Source organism: Microtus pennsylvanicus, chromosome 1, assembly GCF_037038515.1.
Source record: "Microtus pennsylvanicus isolate mMicPen1 chromosome 1, mMicPen1.hap1, whole genome shotgun sequence".
Classification (NCBI taxonomy): domain Eukaryota; kingdom Metazoa; phylum Chordata; class Mammalia; order Rodentia; family Cricetidae; genus Microtus; species Microtus pennsylvanicus.
The window spans coordinates 12,538,775-12,552,639 of NC_134579.1; the positions used below are offsets into that span (position 1 = coordinate 12,538,775).

A 13,865-nucleotide genomic window follows, 5' to 3' on the forward strand; every position below is an offset into this window, starting at 1 on the left:
TTTTTTCTATATTTACAAATTCAGTACCCTTTATTTCCCAGAATGCATTAAGTTATTCCATAGTTTAGAGGTATTTTGGTATATCTGGTTAGTTTTCTCATATGAAACCTACACTAAACACCCACACAGTATTCTGAAATAAAAAGACAGAGGGCATCTGTCTTTAACGGTAGCCTCATAAAAGTATGACATACTTGTTTTGAATTAAAGTAAATGGAATAAATAAATTCTTTCCCCTAAAACCTCTTGCACTTCCCAGTGGTGGCTGAGGCAAAATGGAAAACAAAATCATTGTGCAGATGCTAACAAGATGAAACAGGAGCCATGTATACTGTACTGTACTGTCACGTTGAGATTTTGACCCTTATTAACCAAGAGGTGGCCTTTCAGATTCTCATGGAAACCCCGTGTCTCCCGAGGACCAAGTGAGCCTCGCTCAGCAGATCTCAGACGTGGTGAAGCAGCCAGCTTTCATTGCTGGCATTGGGGCAGCCTGCTGGATCATCCTCATGGTCTTTAGCATCTGGCTGTACAGGCACCGCAAGAAGAGAAACGGTCTCACCAGCACGTATGCGGGCATCAGGAAAGGTGTGGTGGCTATAAAACCTTTTATCTTAAACTGATAGTGTGTTATTCATGGCACACAGCCTTCATTAAATGGCTTTATTATGGGAAGGTTCTCAATAGTGCTTTTTTCTCCACATTGTCCATATAGGAACTTGCTCATGTGGCAAGCCAGGAATAGACTCTTCCAACCTCTCTGGGCCCACCTTTTTCTAAAGAAAGCACTCTTTGCTTGCGATGAGGCGGGGCTGCACATGCCTAGAGACTCGCATGCCTTTGCAACACACCCTCAGATCTCAGCGCTGCCCGTGTTTATTTTTTACTAGCTGAGTCAGTTCTTAAGACTCCCTGGTAGATAGCCATCCTCTTCATTCTCGTCTTTGATAACTCAGGTTTACACCAGGGCAGCTCTAAGTCACGGACCCCTTACCTGTGTTTGTTTATAGTGCTCCCTTTTGTTCTCAAAGTTCTCACGGGTTGGATGGAAACAGTGTGATTCACCCTAGATATAGACCCCATATGGCAACCTGATAGAAGACCTTTACATTGCTGCAGAGCAGACGTTGTAACGATTGCTTATAAGGCTCCCCCTAGCCCAACCATGACCTCCTTTCTATGCTAACTGCGCACATGTTTCCTAAGCAAACACTTTAGACATGCCCTGGCAAAGTACTGCCTCTGACTAATTGTGCGGCTAAGTCAGTATTGTCAGTGCTGGGTGGAACTCAAACACCCCTGTACCTTTAGACAGAATCCTAGCTGTGCAGTCTCAGATTTCTGTGCTCTTGCTTACAAGAGATCTTGACAAAAGAATGAGCGAGACTGTCACCAGTCCTGTGGAAATGAAGCCCTGACCGGCCCTGGCCCTGCAGCCCCCTTCCGTATGTAAACCTTCGCAGGCATTGTCATCTGTCCATTACCCCACCCCCCACCCCCGCCACAAACACACACACACCAGACACGAGTTCTGTCAGTGGCCCTGCCGGGAAATAGCAAAAAAAGCCTTGGAGGGCTTGGGGCCAGTGCAAAGACAGTGCGGCTCATTATGCATACAAAGACGAACAATGACAGACACATGCTGGCCAGATGATCCTTTGACTCGGATCAATGGAGAGAAGGGCTTTGTGGGAGGTGGCTTGGGGAGGCAGGAGGATACCCTTGGAGGCTGTTTTTGAAATCTGACTTGAGTTAGGAAGCAGGGCTAAGTAATATTGAAATGTAGAGTCCCCTGCACTTTCTGGTGGAAGGACCTCCATCAAGAGCTTGGTTGTGTAAGCATCCAGTCCTTGGGCTCCAGTGCCTTAGTTGTGTAAGTGTAGCAGGTTAATGCTCTCTACTGTCTGGCTCTAAGGATGTGGCACAGACCCCTCCTTGCTCTCCAAAGCCTTCCTTGCCTTTACTAATGTCCTTTGCGCATGCCAGTAAACACCTCCGTGCATTCCCCAACTAATCCCGTTGCCTTTTCAGTTAGCCCCCGCTGAACAGAAATCATAAAACATAATTCTGAATGGGACTTCCTGAGCCCCTGACTCTCTTTTCCTCACCTTAACATTTTTTGTAATTCTTTTTCTATGCAATTTTTAAAGTACATTGTGTCATCTGAAATTTCTTATGCTAAAAAATAATGCCAGTGGTCTAAGTGAAATGAGATATGGCATATTTTAACAGAATCAGTGCAGAATGCCCATTTGCCTGCACAAGATCAAGCCGGAGTGTGACTTTTTCACACTGTGGGGATTTTGGGGGTGGCCTCGCCACATTTCGCTGTGTATGATGTGCATCAGTCCTGCATACCTGCCTGTGTTCATTCACACAGATCCCCAACATTAGCGAGCACACAAGGCGTTAGCTGTGGCCTTGGAAGACTTGGGAATTCAGTTGGGTTTGGGTGGGTAAAAATCCCACTTGGTGCTCGCCTGTCCTGATTTGTTTTTCCTCTTCACAAATGGGTTAGCGAAAGCACCTAGAATGGCCTTTCTGGTCCCCTGTGTCCTTGTCATCACAGATTAATGTTCAGGGACTCCATTCTTGCTTGAACAGCTTTAGTTTCAAACGCACCTGTTCTTTATATTTTATCAGGACTTGTTACTATTGGTTTTTTTAATATAGCTAAATTATATTGACTTTGAAAAGATCTGAGTGAAAAAAGTCACAACGGAATTCTTAAGATGGTCCTGCCGTGCTACACACGAAGGCCACTGTATAAATTGAGGATGCATTGAGGGTTTTGTCATTGTTCTTTCTTGTATGCTAATATTACGTAGCTTGCAAAAAAGTGGACATGGTACACCCTTCCAGCATGTTCCCAATCCAAGTTCAGACCCTATCATCAATTTCCTATTGATATATAAATGGAAAACAAACTTTGGTATTTTTGATACATGAAAAATAATCAATATTGCAGCTTATTTGCCCTAAAGAATTGTTGCGAGCAATCTTTAATTTGAAAGGAAGGCATTTTCCTGCTTTCCCTATTAGGGCTGCATTTCCTTTAAATTGAAGGGGAGAGATTGGAAAATCATTTCGTCTCCTCCCTCTATGAAATAGCATGGAAACTGCAGTGGTGCTTGCCTGCCCCCAGCAAAGGGAGAAGATGGGGAAATGGGGGGGGAGGGGGGCAGACTGCCACTTTTGAGGTCTGCAGTTCAATTTCAGGCATTATTGATTAGATTAAGATTTATAACTACAGAAAGAGTGGAGGTTCTCCGGGGGTGTTATTGTTCTTTTGTTCCGCTTCTAGGGTGGCATTAAAAAATGTTCTGTCTGTCCCTCGAAAGCTTCTCAGTGTAAAGGATGACAAATAAATTGGAGGTGTAGCTCCACATCCCTACATCTCTTACTATCCATTCACAAGTTTTCATGATGATTTAAAAAAAAGCAAAAACAAAAGAAAACCATGTTACTCTGTTTCTGTGCTGCCAGGCATTTCTCCCCAGTAAAGCTGTATAATTTGTTTGATTCTCTCTCTCTCTCTCTCTCTCTCTCTCTCTCTCTCTCTCTCTCTCTCTCTCTCTCTCTCTCTCTCTCATCTCTCCATCTCCCCCCATTCCAGTAATGAGCACCCCACTGCACCTACTATTCCACTTACCAAGCATTTACTTTCAGATGTCCAGATAAGGATCCAGCACAGCCCTGATAATACTTGTTTAAGAATCCATCATCCAGTGTTTGGGAATGATTAATAGTGCAGGATTCCTGTTTGTACTAAAGCAGTGGGCAGACTCTGTGTTTCTAAATGCAAGGTCATCCGCAGGCTAACCCAGACAATTCCCCTCCTGAGAGTGTTAGAATGTCAGCCACTTCAGAACGGTACCTGTAGAGACAGGCTGCTTCTTTTTCAGACTTCAGATGTGGTGTTACTCATATATCAGAGTGTCAAACCCACTGGCTTGGTTATTTACATTTGTGTTATGTTCAGCTGTCTGCTTGATTTATACTAATGTGATATGTTCCCCTTCTCTCTCCAGCTTAATAACTAGTTTATATTTTGTTTTGATTTTTCAGTCCCGTCTTTTACCTTCACACCAACAGGTATCTATTTGCACTTACCCTCTTCCTTCCGTGTGTTAGTTTGGCGTGTGTCGTGCTGTTATGTTTCAGTTCATCTTAAACGGTAACTTGGGGAAAGGACTTGCATAGACCACAATGTTGCATAGATAGACCACAATATTGCATTTTCTCATGCCAGGCATGCGTCTGAAGTAGAAGCGGTGGGCGTTGCTTTTCATCTCCTCAGTGCAGTTACATATCCTGCATGCCACATTGCATCTTAGCCTCTGTGCATGTATCTCCGTTAAACCAGCACACTTTTCTACCCTCGGCATGATTTAACACACTAATCATCTCACTGGTTAGTTCACACGAGGCTGTGCATCTTTCTCCCCTCGACTTCAACTTTGAAGTTTTCCAACAACAGACAGATTTCTCTCCTTTGTAGTTTTCTGTCCATAGAATTACTGTTCTCAGAAGCACCCCAAATCTCTGCCCACATGAGTGATAAACTTCATTTCTGACAAGTCAGAGTCCTCGTCTTGGTCCCCTTCAGCTTCTTTCAGAACAGATCCTTCTCTCACGTCAGCTCCAGTCAAAGATGTCCCCGTAGTTCTGTGTCCTCAGTTTTAATCCAGTTATTGGGATCACTGGGCACAGTTATCTCTCCCTAGCAGACTTCCAGTTTGGAGTTTTTCTAAGTAGCGGAAACTTGGCAGCTTTTAAAAACACATTTCTTCTTAGAAAATGTGTCTGTATTTACAGGAAAGCTAATCTTCTTAACTCCATGCCTAACTATTTATAAGTCTGTGTTTGTTCTGGCCAAAATAAAGTGGATTAATCCTTAAACTGCATTAAAATATTTTTTCACCCTATCTGATAGAAATATAATGTCTGATAGAAATATAGTACGACAGGATTTTCACAAGTCAAATATAAAATAGGTCACATCAATCGTCCCAACTTGGCATACGTCTTTGTGTGTGGAAGGAGGGTTTATGTGATCATGTATCTTCTCTTTATTTCTGTGCCTTCTTCTGGGAAGACAATCTAGCAAGTTTTCTTCCACTCTGAATTTAAGATTATCCATACAGAAATCATAGAATTATGTTGTCTGGTAAGAAATACTAAAGAAATCTATAAAGATACAATTGTGCACATATGAATAAGCTGTACTTAGTAGTAGCGTACTAAATTTTTAATTTTATTTTTTGCAATCTGAGAAATTAAGAATGATGTATAGTTAGTCTAAAAAACAATCTTCTAAATAATTCCTGTATGGAACAAAAGTCTGCTACATCTGGCAATGGTTTTATAGAGTTTCTGGGCAGGAAGGGAAACAGACTGATATTTTAGAAAGATGTTCATAAATATGATGGCTCCTGCTATATAAACATGTCTATTAATTGTTCTCTCTCTCTCTTTTTCTTGTAATATTCTAGTAACTTATCAAAGAGGAGGCGAAGCCGTCAGCAGTGGAGGGAGGTAAGTATCTTCCTTGTTTTCTGTTAAATCCGAAGGGGTATTCCAACTCTTTCCTGTCTTCTCAGTGTCATTGCTTCCTTTTTTTAAAGACAAAACCTCCCTTTGAAATTTGTTCAAATACTTCGAAGAGGTCTCTCCCCTTGGCGGCACTCTTTAAACCAAGGGGTTTACAGGGATTGCTGTGAATGCTTGCAGTTTTAGTCGTTGACCACGAGAGGGAGCACTTGACCCAAGGAAAACAGACTTGCCGATGTAGCAGATGATTACAAGGAGTTAACGTGATTAAGCTGTGGCCCGCCGAAGATGAAGAAATATAGCTAGTTAACAGACACCATCAGAGAAAGGCGTTCCCTTGAAAACCTGCTGAACGCAGCAGCGGCTGGGAAGTTGTGGCTGCTGTCTGTTCTTCCGGAGGAATTTAGCAGAATTCCCGTCTGTGTTTGGGGGGAAATATGTTTAAAGGCCGAAATCTAGATAGCTTGTTAACAAAGAGATTTTTCACCTCTAACTAAAATGAACCTTTATTCCACATTTATGTTATGTTTTGGTGATTATTATTCAGTGAATTGTAATATATTCACAGAGAAATCACAAATTGGAGCGGCAGAAAGCTTAAAGGGACTTGATATGGTATAAATCACAGGTGACAGGCTTAAGTATTTTCCACAATAAGGTGATTTTTTTTCATCCCCTAAAATTCAGAAACATTAAGATGATGGGGGGGGGGAGAAAAGAAAAATTAGGAACCCTTTCAACAAAAACTCCTTTAAAATTCAAATTTGTTTAACTTACCAAGTACTTTTGTGTGTAGTTGAATAACCTGGTTAGCTACCGGACAGTGAAAAATGAATACAGTGTTATTCCTACATCTAAGGAGTGTCTGACAGGAACATTGCTGAACTTGCTCTATAACAAAGAGTGATTTGAAAGGAAAGGTTGCCTGCTTCTAGCCAAGGCTTTGCAAATGTGGCAATGGGTACTAATCTCTTCATTCCTGGATACCATTAACTTCTTGTTTTCATACCTGTGAAACAAAGCCAGCCTCCAAAACACTCCCAAAGCTAGGAAGTTTGCGTAAAAAGAATAAATCTACCAGATTCAAGAATTCAACCACAGCGTGTTTTTGCATCCTGGGGAATTCCATGTGAGGCACAGCCCGGGCATTCATGAATGAGCCTCTGGCATGGGAACATTTCCTCTTAGGTAGATCTGGAATGCCTGATTATTTAGCCACCACCTTTTGTGTATATACTTAAGACTGCAGACTTCGGTTTTCTTGGCTGTGGGCTCTGTGCGTGGACACGTATGCACATGCTCACACACACACATGCATAGAAATAAAATATAAACCTCATTCCTTTGTTAAACGTTTACAACCTTGGGAAACAAAATTATGGGGCAAACAATGGCAGGGGTGCATAAGAAGCATTAAGTGGTTTTTCTGTTGTGAATGCGGAATTGTAAAGTTCTTCAATTCTCTATTTTGAAATTTGCTAGCAATGAAGGTATAGCTGTTTACATCTAAAAACAGATGCCTAGCAATGAAGGGGATTTATTTCCAACCCTCCGTAGAAATCATCGTTGTCCCCAGTGTAATGATGAAAGGGGCAGGAATGTTGGCGAGGCGATGGTTAAGTGAGGATTTCGACTCTTTTTTATTGTTGTTGTTTTGTTTGTACACAATCGTAAACATGGCGGTTCATTCACTTCATAGAATAAACCCTTCCTATGCAGCAGTCACCATGGGTGAAAATGCCCGCCCTCGGTCTTATAATGCAATGAGAAAGACAAGATGGATATTAAAGAGATTGGCGCCTTTCAAACTCTGCTCTTTTGTAGTGCCAGTTACTAATCGTTTGGGGGAAAATAAAATAGGTTAAGAAAAATAGCCGGGCGGTGGTGGCGCACGCCTTTAATCCCAGCACTCGGAAGGCAGAGGCAGGCGGATCTCTGTGAGTTTGAGACCAGCCTGGTCTACAAGAGCTAGTTCCAGGACAGGCTCCAAAGCTACAGAGAAACCCTGTCTTGAAAAACAACAAAACAAAACAAAAAAATAGCTTATTAGGAAAAGGCGTCATTTCTAGCCAGGGGATGGCCGTGCCGTGTGTGTTTGTCTGTGCTGGTGTGTGCACCCACGCATGTGCGAGTGTGTTTGTCTGTGCTGGTGTGTGCACCCATGCATGTGCGAGTGTGTTTGTCTGTGCTGGTGTGTGCACCCATGCATGTGCGAGTGTGTTTGTCTGTGCTGCTGTGTGCACCCATGCATGTGCGAGTGTGTTTGTCTGTGCTGGTGTATGCACCCATGCATGTGCGAGTGTGTTTGTCTGTGCTGGTGTGTGCACCCATGCATGTGCGAGTGTGTTTGTCTGTGCTGCTGTGTGCACCCATGCATGTGCGAGTGTGTTTGTCTGTGCTGGTGTGTGCACCCATGCATGTGCGAGTGTGTTTGTCTGTGCTGCTGTGTGCACCCATGCATGTGCGAGTGTGTTTGTCTGTGCTGGTGTGTGCACCCATGCATGTGCGAGTGTGTTTGTCTGTGCTGGTGTGTGCACCCATGCATGTGCGAGTGTGTTTGTCTGTGCTGGTGTGTGCACCCATGCATGTGCGAGTGTGTTTGTCTGTGCTGGTGTGTGCACCCATGCATGTGCGAGTGTGTTTGTCTGTGCTGGTGTGTGCACCCATGCATGTGCGAGTTTTATTTTTTTAATGGGTGGAGGCGAGAACGTGTACTGTCCATCTTCTCTGCTGAGTTCTCTTTGTCCATATTTCAGCCCTGGTTTTCTTCATATATCTGAGATTCTTGATCCTCGGTGGACCTGGCACATCACTAGGTCAATGACACCTAAGCCAAAGTCTCTTAGCCGGCTGGTTTTTCCTCCTGTGTGGGGGAGGGCATTTGACAAGCCATCTCTTACCACACTCAATGTCTCTCACATTATTTGTCTGCAAACCCTGGTTTTCCTTCGCTGAATCTGGAAGGAAAGCACTGGACGTTCCAACAGCATCTTGTTTCATTAAAACTACTCCTGCAGATTCTCTGTCAGGCTAGGCAAGAATTATCTTTGGGGTGTGTATTAATTGTATCATCACTCCTGAAGACACTGTGACCGGTAGGACTCCAGTTCTACATGTAACATATCAACCCCAAATTCGGGATAACAATAGAGCCCACAGACTCTTGCCCTGCCGTATCAACTTGCCATGTTACATTGTCTTCTATTCACACTGGATCATGACATTGCACACACTTTACTGGATTAGTCTAAAGATCATGTTCTACCTACGATCCCTTTTCAGTTTATCCAAACTCCCTTTTTGATAGTTTCCCATGAAGTATGCACCATGGTAAGCATGAGGTAAATCAGCTCTTATTTATTTGAAATAAAGCATCACTGAATGTGCACGCTTAGACCACAGCCGAGCTGCTGCTGGGATGCAGGGATGCATCCGTTGTTAAAAGCATGCCACTGCCCTTGCAGAAGAGCTAAGTTGTGCTCCCAGCACCCACACCAAGGGATGGAGAGCTGCTTGCAGCTCCAGCTCCAGGGAATCAGGCACCCATCTCTGGGTCCTGTAGGCACTATGCAACACTCTCACAGAGGTACACACATGTACACGTGATCTTAAAAGTTTAAGAACAAATGCATTTCCTCCATTCTGTCTAAAGCTGCTTCTGAGCCCGTGACAGAACTGAGTAGTTAGAGCAGAAACAGCCTTCCATGGTTCCTGTTTCAGCTTTAACAGAAAAGCATTCAACCTTCGGTGTGTGACCATGTGACCGTAAAATGTGACGTCCTGGTCTGTAGTGAGTGCACAGCTGATGATCAGTACATGAATTGCTGTGAGTGTGGATGTTTGTGGAGGGGGCGTGCGTGTGTCCATGCGTGTACATGGCCTCTGGAGGCCAAACGTGACCGTCTAGTGTCCTTCCTCAGGATTTGTCACTCACTTGCCTGTAACTAATCATTTAACCAGGCTGGCTGGCCCAGGGGCCCCAGGGATCTCGCCGTTGCCACCTCTCCAGAGCTGGGGTAGCAGATGGTGAAGGAGTGTTCACCACTGCCCAGGTTTTTACTCAGATTCTGGGGCTCAAACTCATATTCTTATTCTTGAGGCTGCACACTCCTTATAGATTTTTCTCTTCCCAACTCAACACTTGAATTTTTATTATGTAATCAAGCCAATTCATCAGGTGATATCAGTAAATTCTGTGCTTCAAGGATGTCATTGATACCCTAAGAAAAGGATGCATGCCAAAGGCGCCCATGTTGCCTTTGTTTTTGTTTGCTTTTAAAGAATTCTTTGGGACTGGAGTTTTTTTCCATTTTATAAAAGAAATGGCTATATAAAAATCTTACGGTTCATCACATTGTAGACCTAGTTATCCCTTAGCACAAAAGAATGAGCCTTGTGGTGAAGCCAACCGACCAGCTCGCAACATGCCAAGGACAGTGTGTGGAAACCCAGAAAGAGCACGGCAATATTAAGTAGCTGTTCTCCCTCACTCGTTTCTCATGCCTCAGACATTCCAGTTGCCTCTTCCAAGAAAACCTACTTGCATGCCAAACCACAGCATGAACTAGGAAAAACTAGGGAAACCTGAGGGAGGGTGTGTGAAGGTCAGCCTAGCCTGGTAAAGAATGCCAAGACCACATTTCCTGTCGGGGAAGAACACACAGAAGTGGAGAGAACCCACATCTTGCTTCTTTTAAAGACATTGGCAACTCTTAGACATATCCCAGGACTTTGAAACTCATTCGCCCAGTGGGGAAAGGACGCAGCCAATAGGATGGCAGCCTTCACTACTGGGATTCTGCACAGTTTTTCCACAGCTCCTACACTCTACCGTAGTTATGTTGTGGTTTATCAATTCAAATAAGTCTTCTTGGAGTGAGCGATAGGAATATCTGAAGTAATGGAAAAGGAAGAATGGGAAGGAATTGCCATGTAATTTTCAGAGTATATTTGGATTTTGTTGTTGTTGTTGTTTGGTTGGTGGATTTTTGGATTTTGGTTTGTTTTGTCAAATGGATCCTCTTAATATATGGGCAGATGCAATCATGTAAAGTTGTTTCTAACATGCTTAAGCCAGCCCACACTGTATCCTGTGCTTCTGCTGCTTCCGTTAGGGAGTTAATGTTCCACGTTGGAAGCATAAATGGATGAGTAGAGCCCTTAGAACTGTTAGTTGTGAAAGACAAAGCCGCCCCATGAGAGCAGCTATGCATGCCCTTGCCTTCCACCGAGACCTCTGCCACACACACCTGGCACTCTGAGGTTCACTGTGGGACAAGAGCTGTGTTTTACCTTCTCCCGGAGAGTGATTTTCATTCCAAACTCAAGTCTAAACAGAAGCCCGAGGCGCGGTGTGTGGATCTTCCTTCCTGCTGGAAATCACCCATTTGTATGAGAAATTCTCCAAGCCTCTGATGATATCAAAGCGCTCTCTGTTTAAGTGTTTTTTCAGAGGGAATCACAGTAGCATAGAAAACGCTGTCTGTTCCTTTTGAAACACACGAGTCAGTCTGGGAATTTTCCACTTGACCTGTACTTGATGTATACCATAGTACCTCTGCGGTGCCAAATTCAGACATTTTGTTCTTAATAGCTCCAACAGTATTAACAATACAGGCTTACATTCAGGGGAAATAAGATAACTAAAGAGTACCCGATGCAGATTTTCTGTACCTAACATCTCTTGCAATTCCCACATATCCATGCCCAACATCGGTTGAAATGTTTAGAATTTCAAAGGTCCAGCAACATTGCTCTTTCAAGTATGTTTCTATCAACTGTTTTAATGATTAAATAGCCCAATTTTAACAGCTTTATTGAGACTATAAAACATTTTCCTCATTCTCCCTGTTGTTAAGTGTTTGGGAACATAGGAGAATTCCCACGGATTTCTATGTGTGCTTATAACATGCCACATCAGGGTGTGGACACCGAGGCCACTGTGAGTGTTTGAAGCTCAGCCCTGCCACCGGCTCAGTGTGCATACAAGTATCCAGACTTCCCTCGTACGCCTCAGTTTTCTCTTCTTCAAGATAATAGCAGTCTGAACCCATAACATTGTGGTGTTTAAATGGGTCACTACATTTGAAGAACTCAGCAATGTGTCACATGTTATATGAATTTTACGCCCTGGCAATGCTGAAGCATGCATGGGCAGCCTGTATATGGTGGTTCTGTTGAACTTGTCCATATTGGGTTTCATGGTCTACGTTGATGAGGACAACTGACCAGGTCTCTTCCTCAAGTTCACATGTTATAAGCAGGGAATAATCCTCATCTTAACTAAGTGTATGTTCCCATATGGACACAACTACAAGGATTATCGATCTGTATTTTTCATCTGAAATGAATTTACCCTCAAATAACTATCATAAGCATAACAAGTTATATACTTTTAACGATATATATGACCAAATAAAAACAAGTCATAGAGAGTGAAATATCAAGTTCGTGCTTCCCAGCTAAATGAGAAATATGGTGATGTACTTTAGTAATGACAACAACAATCACAGAATTATCTGTGGTGCCAGCCTATTGTGGATGGTACAGAAAATCTCATGCTCCTTATCTCTGATGCTGAGTTCAAGTGGGGTCAGTTCTGAAAAAGCACACAGACCGCAGTTTGACCTCTTGGCCCCCGTGTCTCGGTCACTCGGTAATTACTGCGCATGCACTCTGCCTCCCCAAAATGAAAGCAGATTAACATTGCTTGTGTGGATGGAGCACTGATATTTCTTTTTGTCAACATCTTTGTTTTGTCAGCTTTTATTCATCAGCTTTCCATTGTGCAGGAACTTCGGCACGTTAAGCTTCATTGTGGGACAATACTCCTTTATTTATGAGTTGACAAGCTTACAGAACGGCAGTCTGATATACTGACATACTCTACCACTGATGTACCTACCACTGTACCACTGACATACCACTGATGTACCACTGTACCACTGATGTACCTACCACTGTACCACTGACATACTACTGATGTACCACTGTACCACTGACATACCACTGATGTACCACTGTACCACTGTACCACTGTACCACTGATGTACCACTGTACCACTGTACCACTGTACCACTGACATACCACTGATGTACCACTGTACCACTGTACCACTGACATACCACTGATGTACCACTGACATACCACTGATGTACCACTCTACCACTGTACCACTGTACCACTGATGTGATACTCTACCACTGATGTACCACTGACATACCACTGATGTACCACTCTACCACTGTACCACTGTACCACTGATGTGATACTCTACCACTGATGTACCACTGACATACCACTGATGTACCACTGTACCACTGTACCACTGATGTGATACTCTACCACTGATGTACCACTGACATACCACTGATGTACCACTGTACCACTGTACCACTGATGTGATACTCTACCACTGATGCGTCACTGTACACTGATGTGTCACCACTGTACGAGATGCCCTAGTGCTCCATACTCTTTCTGAAAAGCTTATAACTTGGAAGAAAAAAATGCAACTATGCTTTGTAAGAAAGATTTCTTTGTTCAGTTTATTTACTCTTCTGTTTTTTTTAATGGATGAATTTTACTGGATCATGATGCGGCGTAATAACCAGGCTAGCTTAATATGAAACAGCAAAATTTAATGAAGGGATAGCTTACAACACCAGGGATCCAGTGACGGGCAGGAAATACAAGAAGGGAAGGCGGGGAGCACACCCGCAATATTTATAAGTAAATAATATCCTCAGGGGATTCCGCCCTTTAAGCAAGGTGATTGGCTGGGCTTCCCCTGCAGGATCAAAAATGAAGTCAGGTACTTGGTCCTACCTACAAGACTCAAAAATGTGCCCTGTTAATTTCATCTGTGTTTATTTTTTCATCACCATGATTTAAAGGGAGGTGAAAAATTGCAGACAGTAAAGATTTTAACTCTGAAATGCAACTCTACGGATTTATGGATGTGTCCATACAGACACCACACAGACCATGGTATTATGATTGCATGTCAAATAAAACACTATAGTATCATTTGGCATAGCTTACTATAATATGACAAGATTAATGAAATAAAATGTTGACTGGAATCCTGAATAAGAATCGTTATCTAGTCCTAATCTCTTGCTTTTCTGCATTGTTTTCCTTTAGGCCAGGACTTCTCAACATTAGTGAGCCTGCCACACAGCCTTGGCTGGCAGACACGTGGCCCAACACTGGCAACAATCACAATGACTGCTCCATCAACTGCTGCACAGGCAATGGGAACAGCGACAGCAACCTGACAACCTACAGTCGCCCAGGTTAGGGACACAGC

At 43.2% G+C, this 13,865-nt stretch overlaps 1 protein-coding gene across 14 annotated transcripts in view; it reads left to right on the forward strand.

Annotated features, from left to right (window-relative positions):
* Robo1 (roundabout guidance receptor 1) overlaps positions 1–13,865 on the forward strand; it is a 1,008,387-nt gene that overhangs the window by 952,663 nt on the left and 41,859 nt on the right. For 10 of the 14 annotated variants that reach the window (XM_075953430.1, XM_075953344.1, XM_075953840.1 and 7 more), the window contains 4 exons: positions 391–588; positions 4,069–4,095; positions 5,496–5,538; positions 13,700–13,851. In XM_075953430.1, coding sequence (XP_075809545.1) covers positions 391–588; positions 4,069–4,095; positions 5,496–5,538; positions 13,700–13,851 — 420 coding nt within the window. The remainder of the gene's footprint in view (positions 1–390; positions 589–4,068; positions 4,096–5,495; positions 5,539–13,699; positions 13,852–13,865) is intronic. The other 4 variants (XM_075953502.1, XM_075953979.1, XM_075954218.1 and 1 more) reach the window with 1 other exon arrangement.